The sequence below is a fragment of the Osmerus mordax genome, chromosome 22 (genome assembly GCF_038355195.1).
Source record: "Osmerus mordax isolate fOsmMor3 chromosome 22, fOsmMor3.pri, whole genome shotgun sequence".
In the NCBI taxonomy this organism is placed as follows: domain Eukaryota; kingdom Metazoa; phylum Chordata; class Actinopteri; order Osmeriformes; family Osmeridae; genus Osmerus; species Osmerus mordax.
In genome coordinates this window covers 12,153,689-12,176,197 of record NC_090071.1, presented here as the reverse complement: position 1 = coordinate 12,176,197, position 22,509 = coordinate 12,153,689, and the positions used below count along the sequence as shown (strand labels likewise).

Sequence of the window (22,509 nt, the reverse complement as noted above, 5' to 3'; positions counted from 1 at the left end):
ATGAACAGGATTCACTGCATAGTCTCTTCCTGAGGTAACACTGCTATCTAATCCTGAGATAACAATGCTGTCTAATCCTGAGGTAACACTGCTGTCTAATCCTGAGGTAACACTGCTGTCTAATCCTGAGGTAACACTGCTGTCTAATCCTGAGGTAACACTGCTGTCTAATCCTGAGGTAATACTGCAGTTTAATCCTGAGATAACACTGCTTTCAATCCTGAAATAATACTGCAGTTTAATCCTGAGATAAGACTACTGCCTATGTCACGGATATGTAACAGACGTGGCCACGCTCCGTCACAAAAAGGTATCGTTCGCCACTTGTGGGATTCGAACGCTCGACCTCCGAAATGCCAAGCGCGATCACTACCAACTACACCAAAGAAAAGCTCTTCGTTGACGCCGGTGGCCTGCTACACACCTCAGGAGTGAGTTTCGCGGTTTTCACACCGTTACACTTAATCCTGAAGTAATACTTCAGTTTAATCCTGAGATAACACTGCTGCCTAATCCTGAGGTAACACTGCTGTCTAATCCTGAGGTAACACTGCTGTCTAATCCTGAGATAACACTTCTGCCTAATCCTGAGATAACACTGCTGTCTAATCCTAAAGCAACACAATACAGAGGCTCCATTACTGCAGTGCTGGATATGCATCTCTTAGATTTTACCAGTTGATTATAGTGTGATCATTTGGGGTGGATTAGATGGTGTGTTTGTGAGCCACTGAGATCCAATTTATAATATATATTATATATATATATTGTTTTACAATACAACACTGCAGTGTCATCCTAGGGCAACACAGCACATGGGACCCATCAGAGCTTGGTGACAGCGTACCCATCTGGGGTGTATTAAGGGGAAACCATAGATATTTGTAAGTATGAAGTGTTCCTTTTCTAACGTTATGTTGGGAACAATGAGAACCCCCCAGAGAGCTGTAGTGCTCAGAGATAATGAAACTATTTTTAGTGTCTCTTCTCACATTGTCCCTTTCTCATTTCACTTTAGTAGGATTTTCACACTGCACATTCTTAGCCCAGGGCTATCCATAGCCCTAGGCTAAGAGTTAACCCTGGTATAAGTGAGCCCCGTTTCACACTGGCACCTTTTAGCCCTGTGTATAGTTGAGTTTTAGGAGATAACCCCACAAACTTGAGGCTAACCCTGATCCGAAACAGAGCCAGCAAGTCCTAGGCCAAAGTGGGGGTTATCCGACTTTGGAATGTGCCAATGTGGGGCTAAGATTGCTTTTAGCCCTGGGCTAAGTGCCCTGTGAAAAACCTATAGAACCCTATCATTCTTTCTCGATGTATCCATCTCGTTATCTTCCTTCCCCTTCAAGCTCTATACTTCGTACTTGCTTTCCTCTTTCCATTCTCTATTACATGAGACAGGACTCTCACACAGAAAGCACAATGGCAGATGTATCATCATCAGATATGTATATTTTTATTCATAAAAAAAGCAACAATAAAATAATGTTTATTTCCCAATATGATTACTGTACTAACAGTCAATAAATAAAGTTACATCTGTCAAAATTGACTTTTAACAGCACTATTAACAACAAGTGAATTCATTTAACATTTAAACAATGGAAGGTGTAATTTCAGAGGGACATGTTTACACAGGACTCAATGTATACAGTACTGTACTCCAGTATATGAACTGTAACTAGTACAATACCAGTTTGAGCTGACAGATAAATTAAACATTTCCCTCAGTAAAACAAGTTGAGTCAATCAAAATGCTATATCCAGTTACAGTTATTTAATTCTATTCTATTAAATCTATTTAATCAGCAGTTCCAACCCAAATGTGATGTCCACCAAAACACAAAAGAACAGTCTAATGTCAGGCAGCTGTGGTAGGGTCGCAGCTCTCTGCACCCTCTGTTTATCTTGATTATCCACTCACAACCAGTTGTTTCCCCAAGTAAAGAAAAATAGAGTCCGAATACTGTGTATCCTATCAGGGACACTTAGCAGAATTTTAAAACTGAAGTTTTAAAGACCAGACACAGAATGTATAATTACCCTTTTTGTTTGCTTTAACTCACAGTGCACAGAAGAGACCTTGATTAAAGAGAAGAAGAAGCCCCCCGTCAGACACCCCCCCGGTTCGCCTCATTGGACGGCCAGCGCCTCGCGCGTGATGTCACAACTCGCTGCACACACTGCGGATGAGGTCACAGTCTGTTGGGTCTGACTGGCCGAGGGATGGGCTCCGATCTTTCACACACACATTCTCTCTCTCACACACGCTCTCTCCTTCTCTCACACACACACACACACACACAAACAAACACGCACACCTCTAGCCCACGCTTGCTGCTCAAATAACAAACACATTCCAACACGAGACAGCTCTAGGTGCTGTAGGACATTATACTAACGGAGCAAAAGAACATTCTACCAATAAAACATTAGACTAGTCGAACATCATCCATTAAATAAGACAATTATAATGTGTGAGGAGCAGCAAAAGGAGAAGGCACTTTCTTCGTGGACGGCGTTCAGAGTAGAACATAACAAATCAGGATTAAGTACTTTTGTTCTTGGGTGCTTTCTGTCCTCGTCTGCCCAAAACAGACAACTTGAAGAGCGAGTGCATGTATTAAATTGAGGAACTAAAGATAAATTCAGGGACAGTGTCCATGGACAGAAAGATAGCAGGGAGGGCAGTGAAAGTCCACACACCAACCTCAGGTAGGTCCCTGCAGGCTGGTGGTGAGTTTGACTCCAAACATGGTTTCCCACTGGGCTCGTACCCAGACCAGCAAACCCTGGACCTGCTCTGGGCTTTCTGAGCTCAGACGCCATGTCTTCTCCTGCTTCAAGATCTGCAGAGGACACACACACACACACACACACACATGCACACAATGAAAAGCAAGCAGTTTACGGTTGGCCTACCGGCCAATGTTCAGCCTCTGTCGATGTTCTAAACAAGTATGTTCGAAACTATTTATGTCCAGTTCCTGGTCATGAGCCAGGCCCCAATCTAACCTCATCGTACAGCTGAATGTCCACTCTGCAGGGGTCACATGACCACAGGAGGACCGAGCTGACGCAGCTGATTGGCTGGGTCTCCTGGACAGTGACCCGCCCACTGCAGGGCTCTCCATTTTCATCGGCCAAAGGATTGGGCAAGCTCTTGCTCCACTGGTGATCTTCGTTGAGAAGGTACAGGGTTTCTCTTGTTGCCAAAACAGTTAGGGGGCTCACACTGTCATCTAATGAAGGGTAAGGGAGGGATGGATGGAGGAAGGAAGGGGAGAGAGAGAGAGACAGAGAGAGTCCGGGTGAGTATGGGGATAACAGGAGCATTTCAAAGGAATGACAAACTGTGGGGCAGTCAACCGAAACACACAAACACTCGTTTCCAGGCACGCTAAAAGAAACAGATCTCGAATTTTTCCCCCTTTCCCTCCCTCTACCACCCCCTCATCTCTATGTCTCCCTCTACCTTCCTCTCCTCTCTCCCTCTAACCCCCCCCCCCCCCCGCCACCCATCCCTATCTGCTTCTTGATGTGAACCATATCAATGATGAGCATCCCTGCACCAGGGATGAGAGCGGTCTGGTCTGGCTGTCGGCTTCCGTCCAGAGACAGAGCCACCAGGACGAGGACTCCCGCACGACTAGAGTCAAGGAGAGGGAAGGAGATGAGAGGGGAGAAAGACGGGTGGGGGTGGAGAGAAGAAAAAAGGAGACAGGACAGAAGAAGAGGAGAGGGATGCCGTCTATACTGTACGAAAAAGTTTCCCTCTCCAACGCTGAGCTCCGTGAAATTACATACATTGCCCCCCCCCCCCCTTCTCTTGCGATGGTTACGTTTTCTTGTGTGTGGTTTTGGGAGAGGTAGGAGCAGAGCTGAAGTTGGGAGCGAGTAGCAGAGCGGGTCAGCGCTTGTTTCACCTACAGTTCACACATTCCTCCAGCTCCACAGCACGTAACCCGGAGCTACGCTTTGCGGCACATTACCAAATTTCCCCCGCCTGGGGATTAAGAAAGTGTTCTCTTATCTAAGATGGAAACCAGCCACACACACAATGAAACTGTAACACACACACACACACCTTGATGGAGATACGCCAGGAGATAGAAGAACTGAAGCTGGCCTTCCTCCACATCAGTCTGCATGTCCTCACACACCAGAGACCTGGGGAAAACACACACACGTTAGCTCCTACCTGGCACACATACACAAACACACACATGCACGCCACCTGTATACAAAATAAACACATGTCTACAAACAATTTAATGGCTCATTCACATGTGATACTAAGGGAATCAAACTGTTTCAGCAGTTCCAAAGTGAAGCTGACAGATCACTGACATGCCTGTGAAGGTCGTATGGAGCAACTCGTTTTGCATTATATAATTAAAAGGGGGGTGGAAATGCCTTACAGACAGCATTAATGATTCTAAATTCTTTTTATGAAAGTTTGTGAGTGTGTGTGAGTGTGTATGTGTGTCTTAAGTTTGTTATATCCACACAGCCCCCTCGGGCAGTACACAGAAAACGTTCCACAAGTGTGTCTAGGGTTTCAAAATGGCCGTGGTTGAGTTTGTTTTGAGCGTGTTTAGCGTCCGCTGGTTGTGTGGTATGTGGTGCAGCGAGGTGAGCCAGGTGTTGACTGTGTTCAGAATGTTCTGGAACCAGAACCCGCAGGGACTGTTGAGCAGAGCAGAAAGGATGAGGAGACCATCAACAAGGCAGACGTGTTTCATCCAAGCTCAGGAGTTAAGGAGGCACACAGTGAAAATGTATTCAAGGTTTTAACGACGCGTGTAGTGGTAACAGAGGCAATGGCCGTACTACACGAGAAAAAGACAAACTGTTGTTTTGTTTTTACTTCTCAAGTTGAGAAGTAGGTGCACGGTATGCCCATGAAAGTGTTTATATACTGTGTTTACCTCAACGTACCCTCAACACCGCATGTGGGCATCTGGCTTCGATACACACACACACAGAGACAGACAGACATGACTACCGCAGAGCTGTGTTCATCAGGTGTCTATTACAGCAAACAGGAACACATCTCCTGCAGAGCTGTCATGCATCGTTCATTACATTTAGTAATTTTAGCAGATGCTCTTATCCAGAGCGCTAGCATCTAGCGCTGTGCTAACATCACAGCCTCTCACACATGAAACCAACTAGCGTGTGGTTTAGCAGCTCGTTAACGGGTCCCAGTCCCAGGAAGACAAACTAATCAGTCCAGATGGATAGGACTGTCTGTCTGTGTGTGTGTGTGTGTGTGTTGTACCAGAGGTGATGCTGGGCGGTGAGTCTGGTGGTGGAGATGGACTTGAGCTTGCTGTTGGATTTGGAGGCCAGCTCCCGGACCACACCTGGAGAGAGGAGAACAACAGGATCGGGGGGGGGGGGGGTCAGATGGCTGAGCGATGGCTGACGTTGTGTCCTTGGGCAAGGCACGTCACCCTACTTGCCTTGGGGGGAATGTCCCTGTACTTACTGTAAGTCGCTCTGGATAAGAGCGTCTGCTAAATGACTAAACGTAAATGTAAACAAGATGATCTAGGAATTCACTGAGCTGTCCTGCAGCCCTGTAAGGGTTGGGGGCTCTTCCAGCAGGTTGAAAGTGAGTGCGTTTGTGCGTTTGTGTGTATGCAGTTCGAGACACCAATCACAGGGGAGAGAGGGAGAGAGAGAGAGAGAGAGAGAGAGAGAGATTCCTACAACTACCACAGAGGCTCCAACAACAACAACAGCCGCTCCAACAACAACCACAGCTTCTCGAACTACAACCACAGCTGCACCTTCAACTACCACAGAGGCTTCATAGAGAGAGAGGGGAGAAAGAAGAGAGAGAGAGAGAGAGAGAGAAAGAAGAGAGGAGAAAGAGGCGAGGAAAGAGAGAGGGGAAAAACGAGCACAAGAGCGATTGTGTCTACGTGCGAGTAGGTGTGCATGCGTAACAGGGACATGAGCAGTGAACAGTGTCTTCAGTAGCTGAATAGGTTGAACCTGATATGGGTCGGAGAGACAGAGTGAATGGACCGAGGAAGCAACACAACACCAAAACATAACACGCTCACCTCACCTCGAATATCCCACAACAGGAACAACTTACGCTGACTAGCTCGGCTCTGCCTCACGAGGGCTGAGCCTGTTGTTTACAGCTCTTTCGAGTGGTGTGCGCGCGTTTGTGTGTGCGCGCGCATGTGTGTTTGTGGGGCCCTGTATTCTGATTCCCATCAGCCAGTGGGACACCAACACAACCTCTCTCAGATAAGCCAATCCCAAACCAGATGACAAACACTGAAGAATGTGTCTAATGAGGGGTGTAGGGGGCGGAGGCTAAGCTATCCGGACAATACCAGATCCTTTTCAGGCTGACAGCAAGGATAGGACAGGATAATACTCAACAGAACAGGATAGGACAGGATAGTAGTCAACAGGACAGGATAGCACAGGATGGGACAGGAAGGCACAAGTTAGGACAGGACAGGATAGCACATGATAAGACAGAATAGTAGTTGATAGGACAGAATAGCACAGGATATACCTCCTCCTGCTGGGGACCTCCCCCAGCCTCTTCGATACCCCTGCTTATTTACACAGGGCATACTTGGACTCCTTCAGTGTCTGCTAGGGGGGAAACCTAACACCTTAGACTGATCAAAACAAAGCAGTACAGGCCTGGTGGGAGCAGAGAGCGTGAGAGAGAGAAAGAAAGAAAAAGCGAGAGCTGCATAGAGGAGTGCATGTGTTTCACCTATTTAAAACATACTCGAATGGAGATGTTCTGAAAATACATTTACATTTACATTTACATTTAGTCATTTAGCAGACGCTCTTATCCAGAGCGACTTACAGTAAGTACAGGGACATTCCCCCGAGGCAAGTAGGGTGAAGTGCCTTGCCCAAGGACACAACGTCAGTTGGCCTGACCGGGAATCGAACTGGCAACCTTCGGATTACTAGCCCGACTCCCTCACCGCTCAGCCAACTGACTCCCTGAAAATAGCCTGCCTCGGCCTGATACAGCGATCAAACCTGTCCGATTGTCTTCTCCACCTCTGAAAAGCTCAGCCCCTCTCCGCACTGAACGTTCCCAATGTCTTTCCTTTAACTTTGATCAAACTAGCTGAGACCCTTGGGGGTTAAACACATCCTTTGTGATAGTGGCCTGATTGGATACTATCACACCGCCACAAGACTATCCGTAACAAGATCCGGCCTAGTGACAGCAACATCCCTCCCTCCGAAACCACAAAGTTGAGTTTCCAGCGTTGTTGAAAAACAATTTTGCTACGGTAAAATTATCTTTTGGTTCTTCTTTAGAGACTAAATGTTACAACAGCTGTTAAGAGAGACTATTCAGAGTTCATAATGCCTAGTTCTGGTTTCCTTCAGAGGGAGGATGGGGATAATGGTGTGTGTGCGCAGAGCCACATAACCGGACATGCAGCCCTGAGAAGGATCCATGATATTACGTTGCAAAGTATTTATGCCAACCAGAGTAGCCATGTTTTAAAACCCACACACCACCCTTAGGCCATCAAACTTCAGAAACCCTATTCCTCCATCTTGTACGAGGCCCCAAAAAAACAGACAACAAATGATATTTTAGGACCCATTGGTTTTCTGCAAACCGACTAGCTGTTGGTTCTATTGACTGAGGGCTGCGAATGGGTGTCGGCTCTGACCCACAGCAGACCTGGGTCCTGTGGTCTTGGTTTAGGACGTTCCGGAGCTGTTCTCGTGAAGGCAGAGAGGAAGACAAGTGACTTACATTTACACAAGCAGGCCTCGGCTTAACCCGATAGACACGCACTGCGGGGATACCCACCCTCCCTCCTCTCTCTGTCTGCCTTTTACTGCTTCAACAACAGCAGAGAGAGACAAGCTAGAGGGCAACCAGTCGGGATTCAAACACTTGTCTTCATGTGTGTTATGGCAGTTGTTTTGTGATGTCCGTGTATGCGGTTTTATCTCAGACTAATATAAACGTTTGTTCTCTTCTCCATCTCTCTCACACTTTTGAACGTGCCACTGTGGAGAAGATAAACTCTGAAAAGACCGTTAACCAGCAAGAGAGACTATGATCACCAACAGTGTCAATAGGCCGGTGAGAGGTAAGATAAGAAGGTTCAAAGGTCATCGCTAAGCTCAGACACAGTGGACAACACGGATGTTATCAAAGTAAGGTGATATCACACCCTAAATCATTATGACACTACTAAGGCATCAAACATTTCCGAAGCTGTTTGCACCACTTGAGGAACACAAAATAAATAATAGAGAAGTAGACAGAGAGCGATAAAGAGATACTAGCAGAGAGAGAAAGAGTGAAACAGAGAGACAGAGGGAAAGGCTGATTTGATCAGGTTTCCTCAGATTCTGGTCTTGTTATGCTGAGTTTGGTGACTGTCAGCTAGTAGTGTTGTTTTTGGCAGCCTGTTTTAATTTTAGTTTTAGTCTAGTCTTTGTGTCAAGCTTTCATTTGAGTTTTTATTAGTTTTAGTCACATTCATGCTCTTTTTAGTCTAGTCAAGTTTCAGTCGACTAAAAGTCTGAGGATTTGTCTTATTTTAGTCAGATTTATCCATGACTATTTTCGTCTAGTTTTAGTCGACGAAAACTGATGACATTTAGTCTAGTCATGTTGTTGATGCCAAATTCAGTTCAGTGTGGTTGCTATGTGAATGACAAAACTAACTACAGTATTTGGCCAACAAGGGATGCTTAGTACACATGCAGTCAGTCAGGTAGGAACTAAGAACCCACTTTACACTCTCTTATACAAACAAATACACACACAGTACACACACATTAACCCACTTTACATTCTCTCACAAACAAACACACATGCTGTCACATACATTTGTCTCAGACTCTCAGTCGTTTTCAGCTCCAGTGGCTAACGTTTAAAGCTAATGTCTAAAGCTAACGTTAAAATGAGACACATTAACCACAGCCTCATGAGTTGGCTAATAATAATAACGCGACTAAACGAGACGAAATAACGTTATAACATTTTGTCTCGTTTTTATTTTGTAAACCACATTTTGTCAACAATATTGCATTCTACATTTAATTATAGTCATCGTCACATGACCAGCATTTACATTTCGTCTCGTCTCGACATGTGATAAAGGTTCATTGACGACGATATTTAGTCATAATTTTCGTTGACGAAAGCAACCTTACTGTCAGCCTGTGGTTTATACTGTGAAGACTGTGTTTCTGTGTGTGTAGATGTGTGCGTGTATGATGGGAGAGTATGTGTGTGTTTGAGTAGTTGTGAGTCTGCGTGTTTGTGTGAGTGTCTTTGTTAGTGTAGATGTGAGTGTGTGTGTGTGGCGTGAGTAGTTGTGAGTCTGCATGTGTGTAGATGTGCGCCATGGGCGTGTGATACAGAGAGTGGGATACGTTTTACGTCTGAATGGCTGCGTGTGTGTGTGTGTGCGTGGAGGACATTCTGTCTTAAGTCTGAGCTGGAGTTAGATCCTCTCTGATCTCCACTCCCTCGAGGAAAGGTCCTCCATTCATCACATAAAGCTACAGCAGATGGGGAGAGTGTGTGCGTGCGTGTGTGTGCGTGCGTGTGGGAGAGACAATGAGTCTCTGTATTCCCCATTAAACATACATGAAGGCTATTTCTTTTCCATGTGCTGGATCATATGTTTTGTATGCGTGCCAACTAGGTGATGGAAGTACTATTCTGCACATGTGTGTGTGTGAGAGAGATTGAGTGTGTGTGTGTGTGTGAGAGGGTCTTGCCTGTGAGAAGACCGAAGAAGCGTTTGCACCGCGAACTGTCACGGATAAGCAGCGTGTAGGCCACGCCCCCTTCCTCAAACTCCATGTGGATGCTCTGGGAGCCAAGCCCCACCTCCAGGTAACTCAGCTCTGTGATTGGATGGCTCTCCCTCTTCTGCAGCCAATCAGTTGGCGGCTGCCCTCTTTTGGAGAGGGGGGGGGATAAAGAATCAGAATTTTCAGAATTATGGTGGACATTCCCATGAGCTCGGTCATCCTAGAACACACTTGCACGCACACACACACACACACACACACACACACACACACACACACACAAAAGCGCACACTCCCATCTCAGTTTCAGACTGTCTGAAGAGAATCATGGAAGATGGATGTGTCTTCATCTATCCATCCAATACCCGCAGCTTCAAAGACCCGGGCCATTCATTTCACAAGAACTACCGTATTTTTCAGAAAATAGGACGCATTTTCTATAAACCACACCCCACCAGAATGGGAGCTTTGTGTTTGTAAATCTGAGTAGCTATAAACCGCAATGGAATATATGCCGCACTTGATATGGGAACAATGATACCAAGCAATGCACAAATATAGGCAGTACAGCATGCCGTTGTGTAGCACACTTCGAAAACGAAAGTAAGTAAGTGCGTAATCAGTGTTTCCCCTAAGTTTACAGCGGGCCGGACGATGACGACAGAAATGACATGCCGTTGTGTAAATAACATTAATAACATAAGCCCATTTAGTTTGTTTAATAAAAGAGCAAGCTATATACCTGTTTTATAGGAAAGGTAACCTTAAATTACTTATTTTGTGATCTGGCGCTATATAAATAAATTTTACTTGACCTTCCAGGGGGGGGTGGGGGGTCGCTTCGAAATATAAACCGCACCACCACAAGAAAAATGTAAAAACGTATTTCCAAAAAATACGGTATATTCCAGTCAGAAATGAAAGAAGACGTAATAATATAATATAATTATATGGCAACGACAGTACGAGCGTTCTGATTGGCTCATGGGTAGTCATGCCAGCCGCGTATTGACCTCATCGCCGGTCTGCGGTCTGATATGTATTCTTATTGCCTTGCTCTGACGTCATCTTCAAAATGAGCGATATCAACGAGTCAGCTGAGTTTTACCAGAGCCTGTTTAAGCCTATTAGACATTCTCTGGTTTTACTATCCAGATACTGAAGACATCAACAGCGACGAAGAAATTGTTAACTTTCTAAAAGAGTTGTTATTTGTGTTGGAATTAAAGCCATTTTAGCAGAACCGTGTTGTCCGCTTTGTAGCAAAATTATAAAAAATAATTGGTTGCTAGGCAACACCTGAAACACACGTGAGAAGACTTGAGAGCTAGCTACAATTAGCCTACCATTTATTTTCATTTACTAAATGAAAAGAGCTAAAAATGCCATATAATAAACAACTAACTAACCTTGATCGTTCGATACGGCAAAGCCTCAGTTTGATATTTCCCGGCATGACCTCACTCCCGGTTAGTAAGTAGTTAATATTATTACTTGACACCAGTCTGACAAACAGCCTATCAAAGACGTTGGTTATGACAACAGTAACCAATCACACATCTGACAGCTCACTCACTGCATCAGTGATGTCATCTCCAGGAAGTAGATGCGATGGTTGGACACCACCAGGAGAGAGGGGAACTCTTCAGGATCACCAAACTTCACCGTGGTCATCTTCAAAACAACCAAGGAGTTAAACTTATCAGAGAGAACTCCACGACTACAAGTCTGAGTCTATTAGTGACTGTGAAATCTTCATCAAAGATTTGATACGTTTTAAGATCGGTAAAGGAAATACATTATTAGTACTTTTTTTATTATAATTATTTATTTTTATATTCAAAACATAAACCGTGACCTTTAGTGTTTCTGGAGATGAACATAGTCGAAAGTAGTTCTTTGGGGCATGTAAGGACAAGGATTTGTCAAAAGACCAATCATTCTCTCTTTCTGTCAAACAGCAATGACAGTTAAAATAACTGGATAAATACAGATGAATATGAGCCTGGAGCTCCTCTCCTGCTCTGGCCGCTTGTGTTTACTTTACTACTGCAGTTCCTCCCCTCCCCCTCCCCCTACAGTTCAGTACAAACTTGCCTCCGTTGTTTATTTTCTCCTGCTACTTTTTGGAGATGATCACTAAACCCAAGCAGTGGATAGCTAGCAGCTACCTCACTAAATCCATTATTAGCACGTCCGCTAACCTTGAGGAAGGAGTGGAGTTCCTCCTCTTCTTCAAACACCTCCACGTCTAGGAAGAGCTTCAGCCGATGGTCCACTGCCTCGTAGTCTTCAGACAGCAGATCTAAATGGCCTGCAACATGCAGACGCCAGTTAGCTTAGCACACCCTTAACTTGAACATTGGTTAGCTTAGCATCACACCCTTCACAGAGACACCAGTTAGCTTAGCATCACACACCCTTCACAGAGACACCAGTTAGCTTAGCATCACACACCCTTCACAGAGACACCAGTTAGCTTAGCATCACGCACACTTCACAAGGATGGCAGTTAGCTTAGCACAAGACATCATATGTAGACATGCTGGCAACTCGTATCTGAGGCTCTGCCACTGAGTTTGTGACTTAGAAGGTCAGGTTACATGGTCTCAGTGCTGTGACAAAAGAGGACAGAAGATACTGCATGAGGGTCTGTTACCACCCCTGGTATCTTTTCTCACTCTGCCCATTTCTTTTGTCCTTTCATCTTTTTTTGTTCTCTGTATTCAGTGTTCGTCTTTTGCATCTGTTCTTGCTCTCTTTTTGCCTCTCTCCCTCTCTTCTGTTGTCCTCCCTTTATTGACTAATGCATTCCCCCTTCTCTCCCATCACTTCCAATCAGGACTGCAATCTGTCTTGGAAGTGTTGTTGCAATATGGTCCAGCAAGCCAGTGAGCCCAAAAAAATTACGCAAAAAACGATTTATGGACTAACCGGGACTGGTTGTGTGTGCCTTGCTGGTGTGGTTGTGGTCCTTGGTCGGGGTCAGGGCTCCAGCTGGAGGGGTAGCAGAGTACTGGTAGCTCCCTGCCAGTTCCTCTCTACTCTGGTCGCCTGTGCTGTAGAAGCTGACAGGCTTAGAGAGGCTCCGGTCCACCCAGGTGTCCCCGACTCCCTCCCCGCTGAAGAAGCTGCTTTCCTCGGCCGTGACATAGGAGGCGCTGGGGTCCTCTATGGAGGTGGAGGGCGGGTCCAGGAGAGGACTAGCCTTGGCAGAGGAGATGTCATCTGAGCTGAGATCCTGAGGAGAGAGGGTGGAGTGAAGGAGAAATCATTTTAAACTCCTCAAATGGAAGATTACTGCATTAAGAACGTCAGCTTACATTAACGGAAAAATCTCTAATTAACCTTGCTGCCACGGTGACCATGTTGCGGCGTATCAACGTGGTCAAAGGTGAAGTGTCGCACGGCGGTGTCCTGCTCTGATTGGACAGGCGTGCTGGTGGAAGGAGCTGATTTTCCAGTCAGCTGAACCACATGATCACTGGTACACTCCGGACAGACGGTTCCACTTCCTGGTGAAGCTGCTGTGGAACAGGAAACAGGAAGCATGTTACAAGGAAGTTTTAGATGAGTTACAGATTCTGCCAACTTCCACAAAGTTGCCTCCAGTCATTAGCCAATTGTTACATCTTTTGACACTTAAAAAAAAATAATATTCCCAGTCAGGAAATATACAAATAAAGTTTGAGTTTATGAATATATTTGTAAATGATTGACCTAATTCATTATGTCGAGATGACCCAGTCACGGTTATGGAAGGTGTGTACTGCGGTCTACATGGAAGCTTTCATTTCATGATGATGTTAAAGCTGCTTGTTTCTTGTCTTTAAGCACAAAGGGGTGGTTAGCTAGCAAACACTGAGCGATAACCCCAGGGCTCCACTCCAGACACAGAACAACAAAGGAGAAGCCTCGACATCTGTTCAACAAAGACCTCACGATCCCTCAACAGGTTAGGACAGGCCCAAACACCAGTTCTGGGCTGATGACAGGGAGGGAGAGAGGGAGGGACGATCGGATGGAAGGAGGGGTGGAGCAAATCTTCTTTCTATCTTCTTTCATTATAGGCTAAATAGACCCTGTAGACTAGATCCTGCAGGAACAGATCTTGTGCTAATTGAAGGGAGTTCTAGGATCCTTCTTTATGAGGTTTCCAGAATTCTCCCTGTTGAGTGGGACGTCCCCAGGCCTGGTAAGCTGTTCTGGCAGGGCCACCGGAAAGCCATCTCTGGGATCTCTCATCAAGACATGGGGATGACTCAACACGCATGTCTGGTCTAGACAACTCCAATCATAGGAGACACCAAACAATATGGTGGTTTTTGTTTTAATTCGATTCATTTTGCAGATTTCATGTAACGCTTGCGAAAGAGCACCAATGGAATTGTTTATGATACTGCAACTTATGTCTGAGCACAAGATGTGATACTCTTTTTGTTACGCTGTGCTATGTTATATTGCAGTTGAGATGAGTTGAAATTTTTGCACTGTAGTTGAGATATTATAGCCATAGTGTCTAGTAAAATACAGACCATTCCATGGCACTAACCACCGAAATACTGTTTTTAACCAAGCATATCTGATCGTACTTTCTAAAGGTCTTTTTTGTAAGGTAAAAGTGCCTGCTAAATGGTCAACTGTGAGAGCTTATTATGAGTCTGTTGTGAAAACAGGGGTTAAAGGGCATGAGTTGAGGTGTAGACAAGGTCATGAAATCTGGAGTGAGATTTGACTTCCGGGCCTCTTGGTCATTAGGGCCTGGAATGAGACAGCACAGCGTTTTTTAGGCTGCAATGATAGTCAGTCTGTGTGTTTAAGTATATGTGTGTGTGTGTATGTGTGTTTCTATACGGTATGCAAGTGGTTATGCTGGTCTCTTACCAGTTCCCTCAAGCCTCTGTTCTTCCTCCTTCTCTTCCTCCTCCAGGTGATCCCCTCCTTCATGCAGGGCTCCTCTCCCCTGTCCTCTCCCTCCCTTCTCCTCCTCCCTGCCCAGGCTGAACTCTGACCCACAGCGGAGACACTGCAGGCGGACACGGCCGGGGCGACCCTCGGAGACACGCCTCTCGTTCTCTTCCGAAACCCGTGATAGGACGTCGCTGAGCGCCTAGCAACATGAATGACACATCACCGTTCAGGATTTCAAAGCTAAGTGCTACTGGCTGCCCAACCCTGCTCATGGAGAGGTCTTCCTGGAACCAGCCCTAACCTGACACACCTGATCCAAATAACTAACTGGGGAATGTGTTGAATCAGGTTAGCTACAGCTGGGGTTGGACTGTAACCCTACAGGTACAGGGTATCTCTCTGGGTTAGAGTGCAAACCTACAGGAGGGTATCTCCCCAGGAATAGGATTAGAGTGTAACCCTAGGGTATCTTCACAGGAATAGAATTGGAAAAGCTTGCTGTTCATTTGATTTTTTTTTACAATAAAAAAATCAATCAGATGCTGCTCTTTTCTAGGAAACAGAGAGACAGGTGTGTGTGTGTGTTACCTCCAGAGCCTGCTGAGGGTGGTCGTCCAGCATGACGTAGCGTCTCCTCCTCCTCTCTCTGCTGATGTAGCAGAAGAAGAGCTCCAGGGAGGGGAGGACCTTCTCCACCTCCTGGGAGAACGAGAGGAGGGAGGGGAGAAAGAGTGAAAGGGAGAGAGAGTAAGAGGGCTGAGGTCAAATATGTGTTTGTATATTTTTAGTTTCATTTATTTTGCTTTTTTTTTTTTGTATCTCCCCCTCGTCCCCTTCCCCTCTGTTCTCACCCCTTCCGTCCAGCGGGCTTCCGAGGTTGTGACCTTTCCCAGACAGTCCAGCTCCAGACGGGCTCTCTCCCGACCTCGGTGCGTGTCCACCTCCAGGAGCAGGCCCTGCTTGACCCGCAGGAACACGGGATGAGACGCCTCCCTCCCCCCCCTTTCCCCCCTATCCTCGGACAGCACTCCCACCAGCAGGGGGGGGCAGAGGTCCACTGAAGGAAGCAAAGAGAGAGGGAGAGGAGAAATGGTGAATGATAGTAAAAAAGAAAGGGAGAAAGGGAATTAGATGGGGGAGTAAAAGAGAGACCAGAGAAACAGTGAATAATTTCAAAGCCACTTTTTTTTTTATCCAATGGGACACTACTACCACACAACAAATGACCTCAGAGAATCCTACCTCCTAGCTCCTCCTCTTCCTCCTCACACGCATCCCCACTTCCTCCCTCCATCGTCGACGACCCCTGACCCTCCACCAGGCTGCTGTCCAGGGGGGACTCGGTGTGTCCGAGGCTGTGACCGGACCACTGGAGGGTCGACTCCGTCTCCAGCTCCGCGTCCGCCCCCGAGGCCTCCTCTCTGGCTTCGGACGAGAGCAGAGGTGGGGGCAGGACCTGTGGGAGCTCCGTGAGGGGTGAGGGCTGTCTGAAGGGCGCGGGGGTGGGCGGGGAGGGGGTGGCGTGGAGACCGTTGGTCAGTTGCTGGACCAGGGGAGCAGGTTTGCCGGGCTGGTCCTGGGTGGCAGAGCTGGTGGTGGGGGGTGGCACCCCCTCCAGGTGGTGCTGGTAGCGCAGCCATTCCTCCCCCAGCTGCTCCCTGAAACTATCCATGCGCTCAATCTCCTTCTGGTGAGGGAGCTGCATGTCTGAGGGAGGGAAGGAGAGGGTTAGAAGAACACACACACACACCTGGACACATACAATAATAGCTGATACACGCACACCTGAACACATACATATACAAAGGAGACAGGCAGACTCACCTTGTGCAGACGACTGTCTTCTAGGTTCGTAGTCCGTGTCACTCGGTTCGGATATACTAGCTCTCCTCACTCTAACTTTGCTCTGAAACAAGACGGGTTAGACGGGTTTCACACACGCACATGGTTGTTACACACACGTTTGTTACACACACGCTTACTTTGGCTTTCTTCTTGCGAAGTCTGGTCACTGCAACCTCACCAACCGACAGGCTGTCACTCAACTCCCCTCCTCCGCTCGACATTTCCTGGTTTCCACGTTCTGCTGCCACGACGACCGGGGGTAAACCCTGGGCCTGGGTCATTATCATCTGTCCCGGTTTGGGCAGAACCTGGGAAGGTGGTGGGGGGTAAATATTTGATACCAGTCTGTCACCTTTAAGTTATGTCACAGAAACATACAGTACTGTGCAAAAGTCCTAGGCATCCATTAGAGTCTTACATTAATTATGTCAACAACAAAAAAATTGGCTTTCATATTTGTTCAGTTCCTAAAGCATTTTTTTGCGTTCCTTTTTTGTTATGCACAAGACGTTTCCTGTACTTTGGTAATCTATCTTTATCCAACAGAACTCCAGATAAGCTGTCAGAGCTAGACGCAAGCAGCACAGCACTTACTGATAGCTCAGAAGAGGAGAGTGGGGTGCCATCCAGTTTGAGCTGCCGGAGAGAGAGAGGGAAAGAGAGAAAGAAAGAGGGTTAACATTTAGAAGACATACATACTATATTTTCTCTGTCAACACCACTCCTCCCCCCCAGACACACCCTGAGGTAGGCAGCTTTGGGGGAGAGATGGCGGATGGTGCTGGCCCTGTGTCCTCTCTGGAAGTACAAGGGGTTCCCCTCCAGAGTCAGCTACAGGAGGGAGGGAGGGGGAGAGAGAGAGAGGGGGAGAGAGAGAGAGAGAGAGAGAGAGAGAGAGAGAGAGAGAGAGAGAGAGAGAGCGAGAGAGAGAGAGAGAGAGAGAGAGAGAGAGAGAGAGAGAGAGGGGGGGGGAAGGGACACAAGGAGGGAGACAGGGAGGGAGAGAGAGGAGAGGAGAACAGCAACAGAAAAAAAAGGTTACATTAGTCATGAGATTAAAAACCGCATAAATTGCCATCACAGAGCGAAGCGTGTGTCACCGTGTTGAGGCAGTGCAGCAGAGACAGAGGAGCCAGCTGAGAGTGCTCCATCAAAAGGTTGTAGGCCAGATCCAGGTGCTGTAGAGAACACAGCTGCTCCACACCTACACACACACACACACACACACACACACACACAGGAAGAAAGACATACAGGCAGGGCAATCGTGAGAGAGCAAGCAGACAGACAGATAGACAGATAGGACACACTACCCTGGCTGACAGTACAGGGTTCTGACAGTTTGTGTTTCTGGGCAATAACAGATTCTCTACTTCCTGTTTATATCATGTTTGTATAATACCCCCTGCTGTCAGCAAACAAAGTCAGTCCCTGACTGAGATCTGATATATACTCACCATAGTACGACTCTTAAAACAGAGACTGCTCTACTCCATTTACTGAATCCTACTTTGCTCTACCCTACTCTGCATTCTTGTCGTGTACCATTGATGGTTTCCAGCTCGTTATTCCTGAGGATGAGAGTGAGGAGTTTGGCCCTGGAGGTGAAGCCCAACACAGGTGTCCTCTGGAGGCAGTTATAGCCCAGGTTCAGATGCTCCAACTCACTGAGGGGCTGTGTGGGAAAGGGAATGAGGAAGGGAGTGGAAGAGGAAAAAAGAAATCAAGATTCGAAATCCATTTTTCAACATTCAAGACAGTGAAGTCATGTTCATTCCTGTTTTCGCCGCAACTTCAACGGTTGAATACATAATCTCCTACCAAGGTAGGTTCTGGACACAAACAACCGCATGAACGCCAGCCTACCTTGAGGAACTCCGCACACTCCTGGATCTTGTTGTGGCTCAGGTCCAGGTACTTGAGAACATTCAACAGACTCTGGAGGGATAGAGGAGGTCAAGGAAGGATGCTCTGAGTGTGTGATTGCATGCGTGTGGTGGTTCTGTGTGTGGTGTGTGGTGGTGTGTGTGAGCGTCTCACTAGGGACTCGTCCAGACAGACGATGGAGTTGTAGCTGAAGTTGAGTGTGTGCAGCTCCAGCCATGGCAGTGCAGAGCTGAGGTCACCGCCACATAGAGACAGCAGTTCCTGTAGCACAACACGGAGGAACAGTCAACACACACACAGCTTCCTCTCACTTGTTTAAATGTGTCTATGTGTCTCTTTCCTTAAGCATGTGTGTGAGTGTGCAAGTGTGTGTGTATGTGCGTGTGTGTATGTGCTTATGTGTGCGTGTGTGTGAGTATATGTGTGTGTGTGTGTGAGTGTGTCGTACCTCCAGAGAGCTGAGGCTCTTCGAGCAGGTGAACACCTCCAGCTGAGAGTAGACTCCCCTCAGCCCCTCCAGACAGTGGGGGGGAACACGCTTCAACTACAGACAGAGAAAGGCAGGTAAACAAGACCGGACTCAACTGTAAACTGACCATCAAACAGACAGCTCTCTGTCCTGTCAACTGGGGGGGGAGGGGGGGGGGGGGGGCAAGCTGGGGCCAGTTGTACTGTTAGAGGGGCCAGTTATATTAACATGTATTGTTCTCATATTGTTTTCTTCTCTGCATTGCAGGCATGAACAGGCAAAATGCCATGTTTATAATTATTCAGACACTACATTTATGGGGGCCACAAGGGGGTCCAAGCTTATGTCAAAGGAAGAACTGGCCCCCTGTGCCCCTCCCCCCCCCCGCCCCTAGTACCACCCCTGGCCCTTTAAAAGGAAGGAAGACCATGACTGAGCACAGTCTATCTCATTTGATGATTCACATGAGCTGTACCTCTAAGTGCTTGAGAGACTTGAAGGGGAAGATTTTCACCACAGACTGCAGCCTTGTCCCAGGGGTGCTGATGAGCTGTGAGATGCAAAGAATAAAGGCAGGCACATTACAGACAAGGTGTAATGGCAGCACCTAGTGGTGAAATGCATTCAACTACATCCTATTGAACTAGCCTTTATTGACAAAAAATGTTTAGGGCCAAAAGAGATGGCGTGATTGAAAATGCACGCTAGTTAAGCAAAGTAGCTCCAGCCAAGTACTTCACAAGTTAGCATTCTGTTTGACCGAGGTTAGAAGTGAAACTTAAGCGCTAGACCAGAAAGAGTGAACCTAACCCCCCCCCCCCCCCCTCCCCCCCGAGCAACAACAGAACCCACTTTCAGGGACACGGTTTTCTGCAGCACGTCGAACAGGAACTGCAGTTGCAGGAGGGAGTCTGTGTCTGCAGGGTGGGAGGGTAGGGCCAGGAAACCATGCTGCTGGGTCCTAGAGAGCAGGTATTGCTCAAACAGACAGGTCAGATGCTGCAGACTGCTGGTCTGGAGGGTCAAGGTGCTGCTGCCTGCCAGGACTGAGTCACCTGGGGGGATGTCAGTAATTCGTAAGAATCATATTAAAGGATATGAGGAGAGGATAGAGAAGGATGGAGATGAGGAGGAATGGACAGGGAAACGGAGGAAAAGGCCATAGAAAAGGAATGGAAAGGAGTAGATGTGAGGTTAAGATGTGCATAAGCGTCATATCTCAAAGAAACATCACCAGAGTGCAACGTGTGTGTGTGTGTTTGTGTATGTACCATCATTCCGTAGGAGTGTGGCCAAACTGTGAACCAGAGTAGCCCGGCTCCTGGGTCGAGACCCCACCATCCTGAACATGAAGCAAGACCAGAGTGCGAATTATACAATGACAATCGGGGGGTCAACTTCTTCTCCAGGGCGTTTATCGCCCCCCCCCCCCCTCCCCCCCAAACCTGATGTTTTTACCTCTTTTGGGGGGGGGGGTCAAAGTCTTAATTAGGGGGGTCAAGCCCTAACCCTAAGCAAGACAGTGACACATCGAATACATGACAACACAAGCTAGCTGACTGTTGCAATAGCTACGCAGACACTTGTGAGCATTCTTGTGCAGTGCTTGTGAGCACTGCACTCGTTTTGCCTTGACCTTTACACTTCCTGAGTGACATCCTTAAAAGATAGCCTCCCGTTTCTGTTAACGGTAGTAACTGCTTTATTAAAATACTACTAGTAATACGACACAGTAGAACAGTTTGTATAGACGTAGCTGACTTTTTAGCCAGCGAAGGTGTTACAAATTCAGTATCTGAACACAGCTAATGGAGAAGCTAATTACTAATCTACGATTAAGAAACAAGACCACATAGCTCTACCTTTGCCAGTTTATGTGAACGCGGACACCATCAAGGTTTGCTGTTGACCGCAGGCAACACTACCGTTATCATGACGAATGTCAACTTCTGATGTACTCAGTCGATGTTGACGTCTCTGGTTTCTGGTCACATGAAGATTTCTCGAGACATCTACGGTGGCCCTAACATGCCAAATCAAGCAATTCATCAAACGAGATCGATACTTGTATGTTTTTTTTCAAAGGCTTGAACATCGGACGTAACGTTAAATAAAAATCACGAGAGTACTTTCAATCACAGTGTTTAAGAGACATTTTCTAATTGATTGTCTCTTTTAGGGTTTTGCTTTAACAATAGGGGGCGCCAAACTCCATCAAATGGTGCAAGTGTTACGTATCGAGGACACAAGAGCGCTATATGTGTCTGTCTCTGACGGTGACCTGTAGTGCAGAAAGTAGGCCTGGTGAAGAACATTACATGTCGGTTAGATGAGCGTCAATGTAACCTATACGTTGAAGGCCATATGTGTGGAGTAAACGCAACCTTTTTTTTCAAAGCTGTGCTTTGAAAACAGATATATTACTTCTCTTACTTGTTCCACCTTTTCTACCCAAGTTTCCTAATTAGCTTGACTTAAACACATTCATCTCTTGTTGCATGGTAACAAAAACACACAGTATTTTTTTCCATTAAGAGCTTGTGATGTGGAGCTGTTTCCATGTTAAGATTTATACACAGCAATTTGGTAAACATTTCCATTCAGAGAGATGCAACAGAAAATGCACAAAACACACACTGCACAATAGCACGCTTGCAAACACACTCACACACAAAGGCACACACACACACCGAGCATGGACTAAAAGGAGTGAGGGTTAGTTTCCAAACTTCTAAGATGCTCTACTCAAGCGTTATGGCACTCTGTTATGGAAAAACATAGAAAAACAAGCATCTGACCTTATAGACGAGGTGGTCCTCATTCATTATATGACATTGTTACAACATCAAATCCCAATGGAAACATGATTCACCCCCTCTAATCCACTCTGAAGGTTGAGGCTGCAGTGGTTACATGTGCTTGGTTTGGGGTTGCCTTTGAATGCTGGGAGAGGAACAAAAATACACAATACACAGGTTGTTTAGATGGAATCGCATGAGAAGTGTGTGTGTGTGTGTGTGTGTGCATGCATTGTGTTTGTGTGTGTGTGTGTGTGTGTGCATGCATTGTGTTTGTGTGTGTGTTTGTGTGTGCATGTGAGTGAAATGGTCTCTGAATTTCAACCCCACCACCCCCAACAGTGCTTTCTCAGTGGCCCAGTCTGAGAAAAGTCAATTAGCTCTAATCAAGGACCATCGCTAAACCATACAACTCTTTCATTGTCAAAATCTGCAGCTGACATCCATGAGGAGTGCATGAGCCTTTTACTGCAGCCCCCAAGGCCATCACTGGGGCAAAGCTGTCCTGTTGGAGGAGAAGGAAAGGGGAGATAGAGAAGAGAGATGGAGAGGGAGTGAAGTAAGAGCAGGAGAAAAATGGAGGGAAGTAAAAAAAGGTGGAGATGAAATAAGAAAAATGGATAGGGGAGGCAGATGGAGACGTGGAGCCTAATGCAAGATGGACAGATAACTGTGAATTCAAACTTACAGTGCATATACTACGTGACAGTGTTTTGTGGGTTGTAATTCTATAGTTATAGAGGTCACAAGGTCAAACTGATTAGAACTCTCAGTTCTTCTCAAAATTGCCCC

The 22,509-nt window shown here is 46.6% G+C and overlaps 1 protein-coding gene across 3 annotated transcripts; it reads right to left on the bottom strand.

The window, feature by feature from the left end:
* Positions 1-1,443: 1,443 nt before the first annotated feature.
* stk11ip (serine/threonine kinase 11 interacting protein) lies at positions 1,444-20,890 on the bottom strand. 3 transcript variants are annotated; one of them, XM_067260148.1, is made up of 26 exons: positions 20,782-20,890; positions 20,191-20,261; positions 19,772-19,974; positions 19,395-19,469; positions 18,899-18,994; positions 18,604-18,711; positions 18,430-18,501; positions 18,109-18,238; positions 17,664-17,767; positions 17,305-17,394; positions 17,158-17,199; positions 16,701-16,871; positions 16,543-16,624; positions 15,961-16,425; positions 15,570-15,775; positions 15,307-15,417; positions 14,692-14,917; positions 13,156-13,334; positions 12,742-13,048; positions 12,012-12,121; positions 11,384-11,481; positions 9,772-9,953; positions 5,288-5,372; positions 4,091-4,173; positions 3,019-3,245; positions 1,444-2,852 (listed from the first exon to the last, which is right to left on the bottom strand). In XM_067260148.1, exons 2-26 carry the CDS (start codon positions 20,258-20,260, stop codon positions 2,715-2,717), a joined length of 3,660 nt encoding a protein of 1,219 aa, XP_067116249.1. In that variant the 5' UTR covers position 20,261; positions 20,782-20,890; the 3' UTR covers positions 1,444-2,714. The 3 variants fall into 3 exon arrangements, 2 of the variants coding, with proteins under 2 accessions (XP_067116249.1, XP_067116250.1); XM_067260149.1 differs by having other exon boundaries at positions 12,012-12,112; XR_010879349.1 differs by lacking the exons at positions 1,444-2,852; positions 9,772-9,953 and having other exon boundaries at positions 3,114-3,245.
* Positions 20,891-22,509: the final 1,619 nt, after the last annotated feature.

Coding starts and splice junctions, on each gene's coding strand:
- stk11ip (XM_067260148.1), bottom strand. CDS start 20,260: ATGGTGGGGTCTCGACCCAGGAGCCGGGCTACTCTGGTTCACAGTTTG. Junction 18,995..19,394: donor AGTCTCTCAAGCACTTAGAG/GTACAGCTCATG, acceptor CTCTGTCTGTAG/TTGAAGCGTGTTCCCCCCCA. Junction 16,426..16,542: donor AAGACAGTCGTCTGCACAAG/GTGAGTCTGCCT, acceptor TCCCTCCCTCAG/ACATGCAGCTCCCTCACCAG.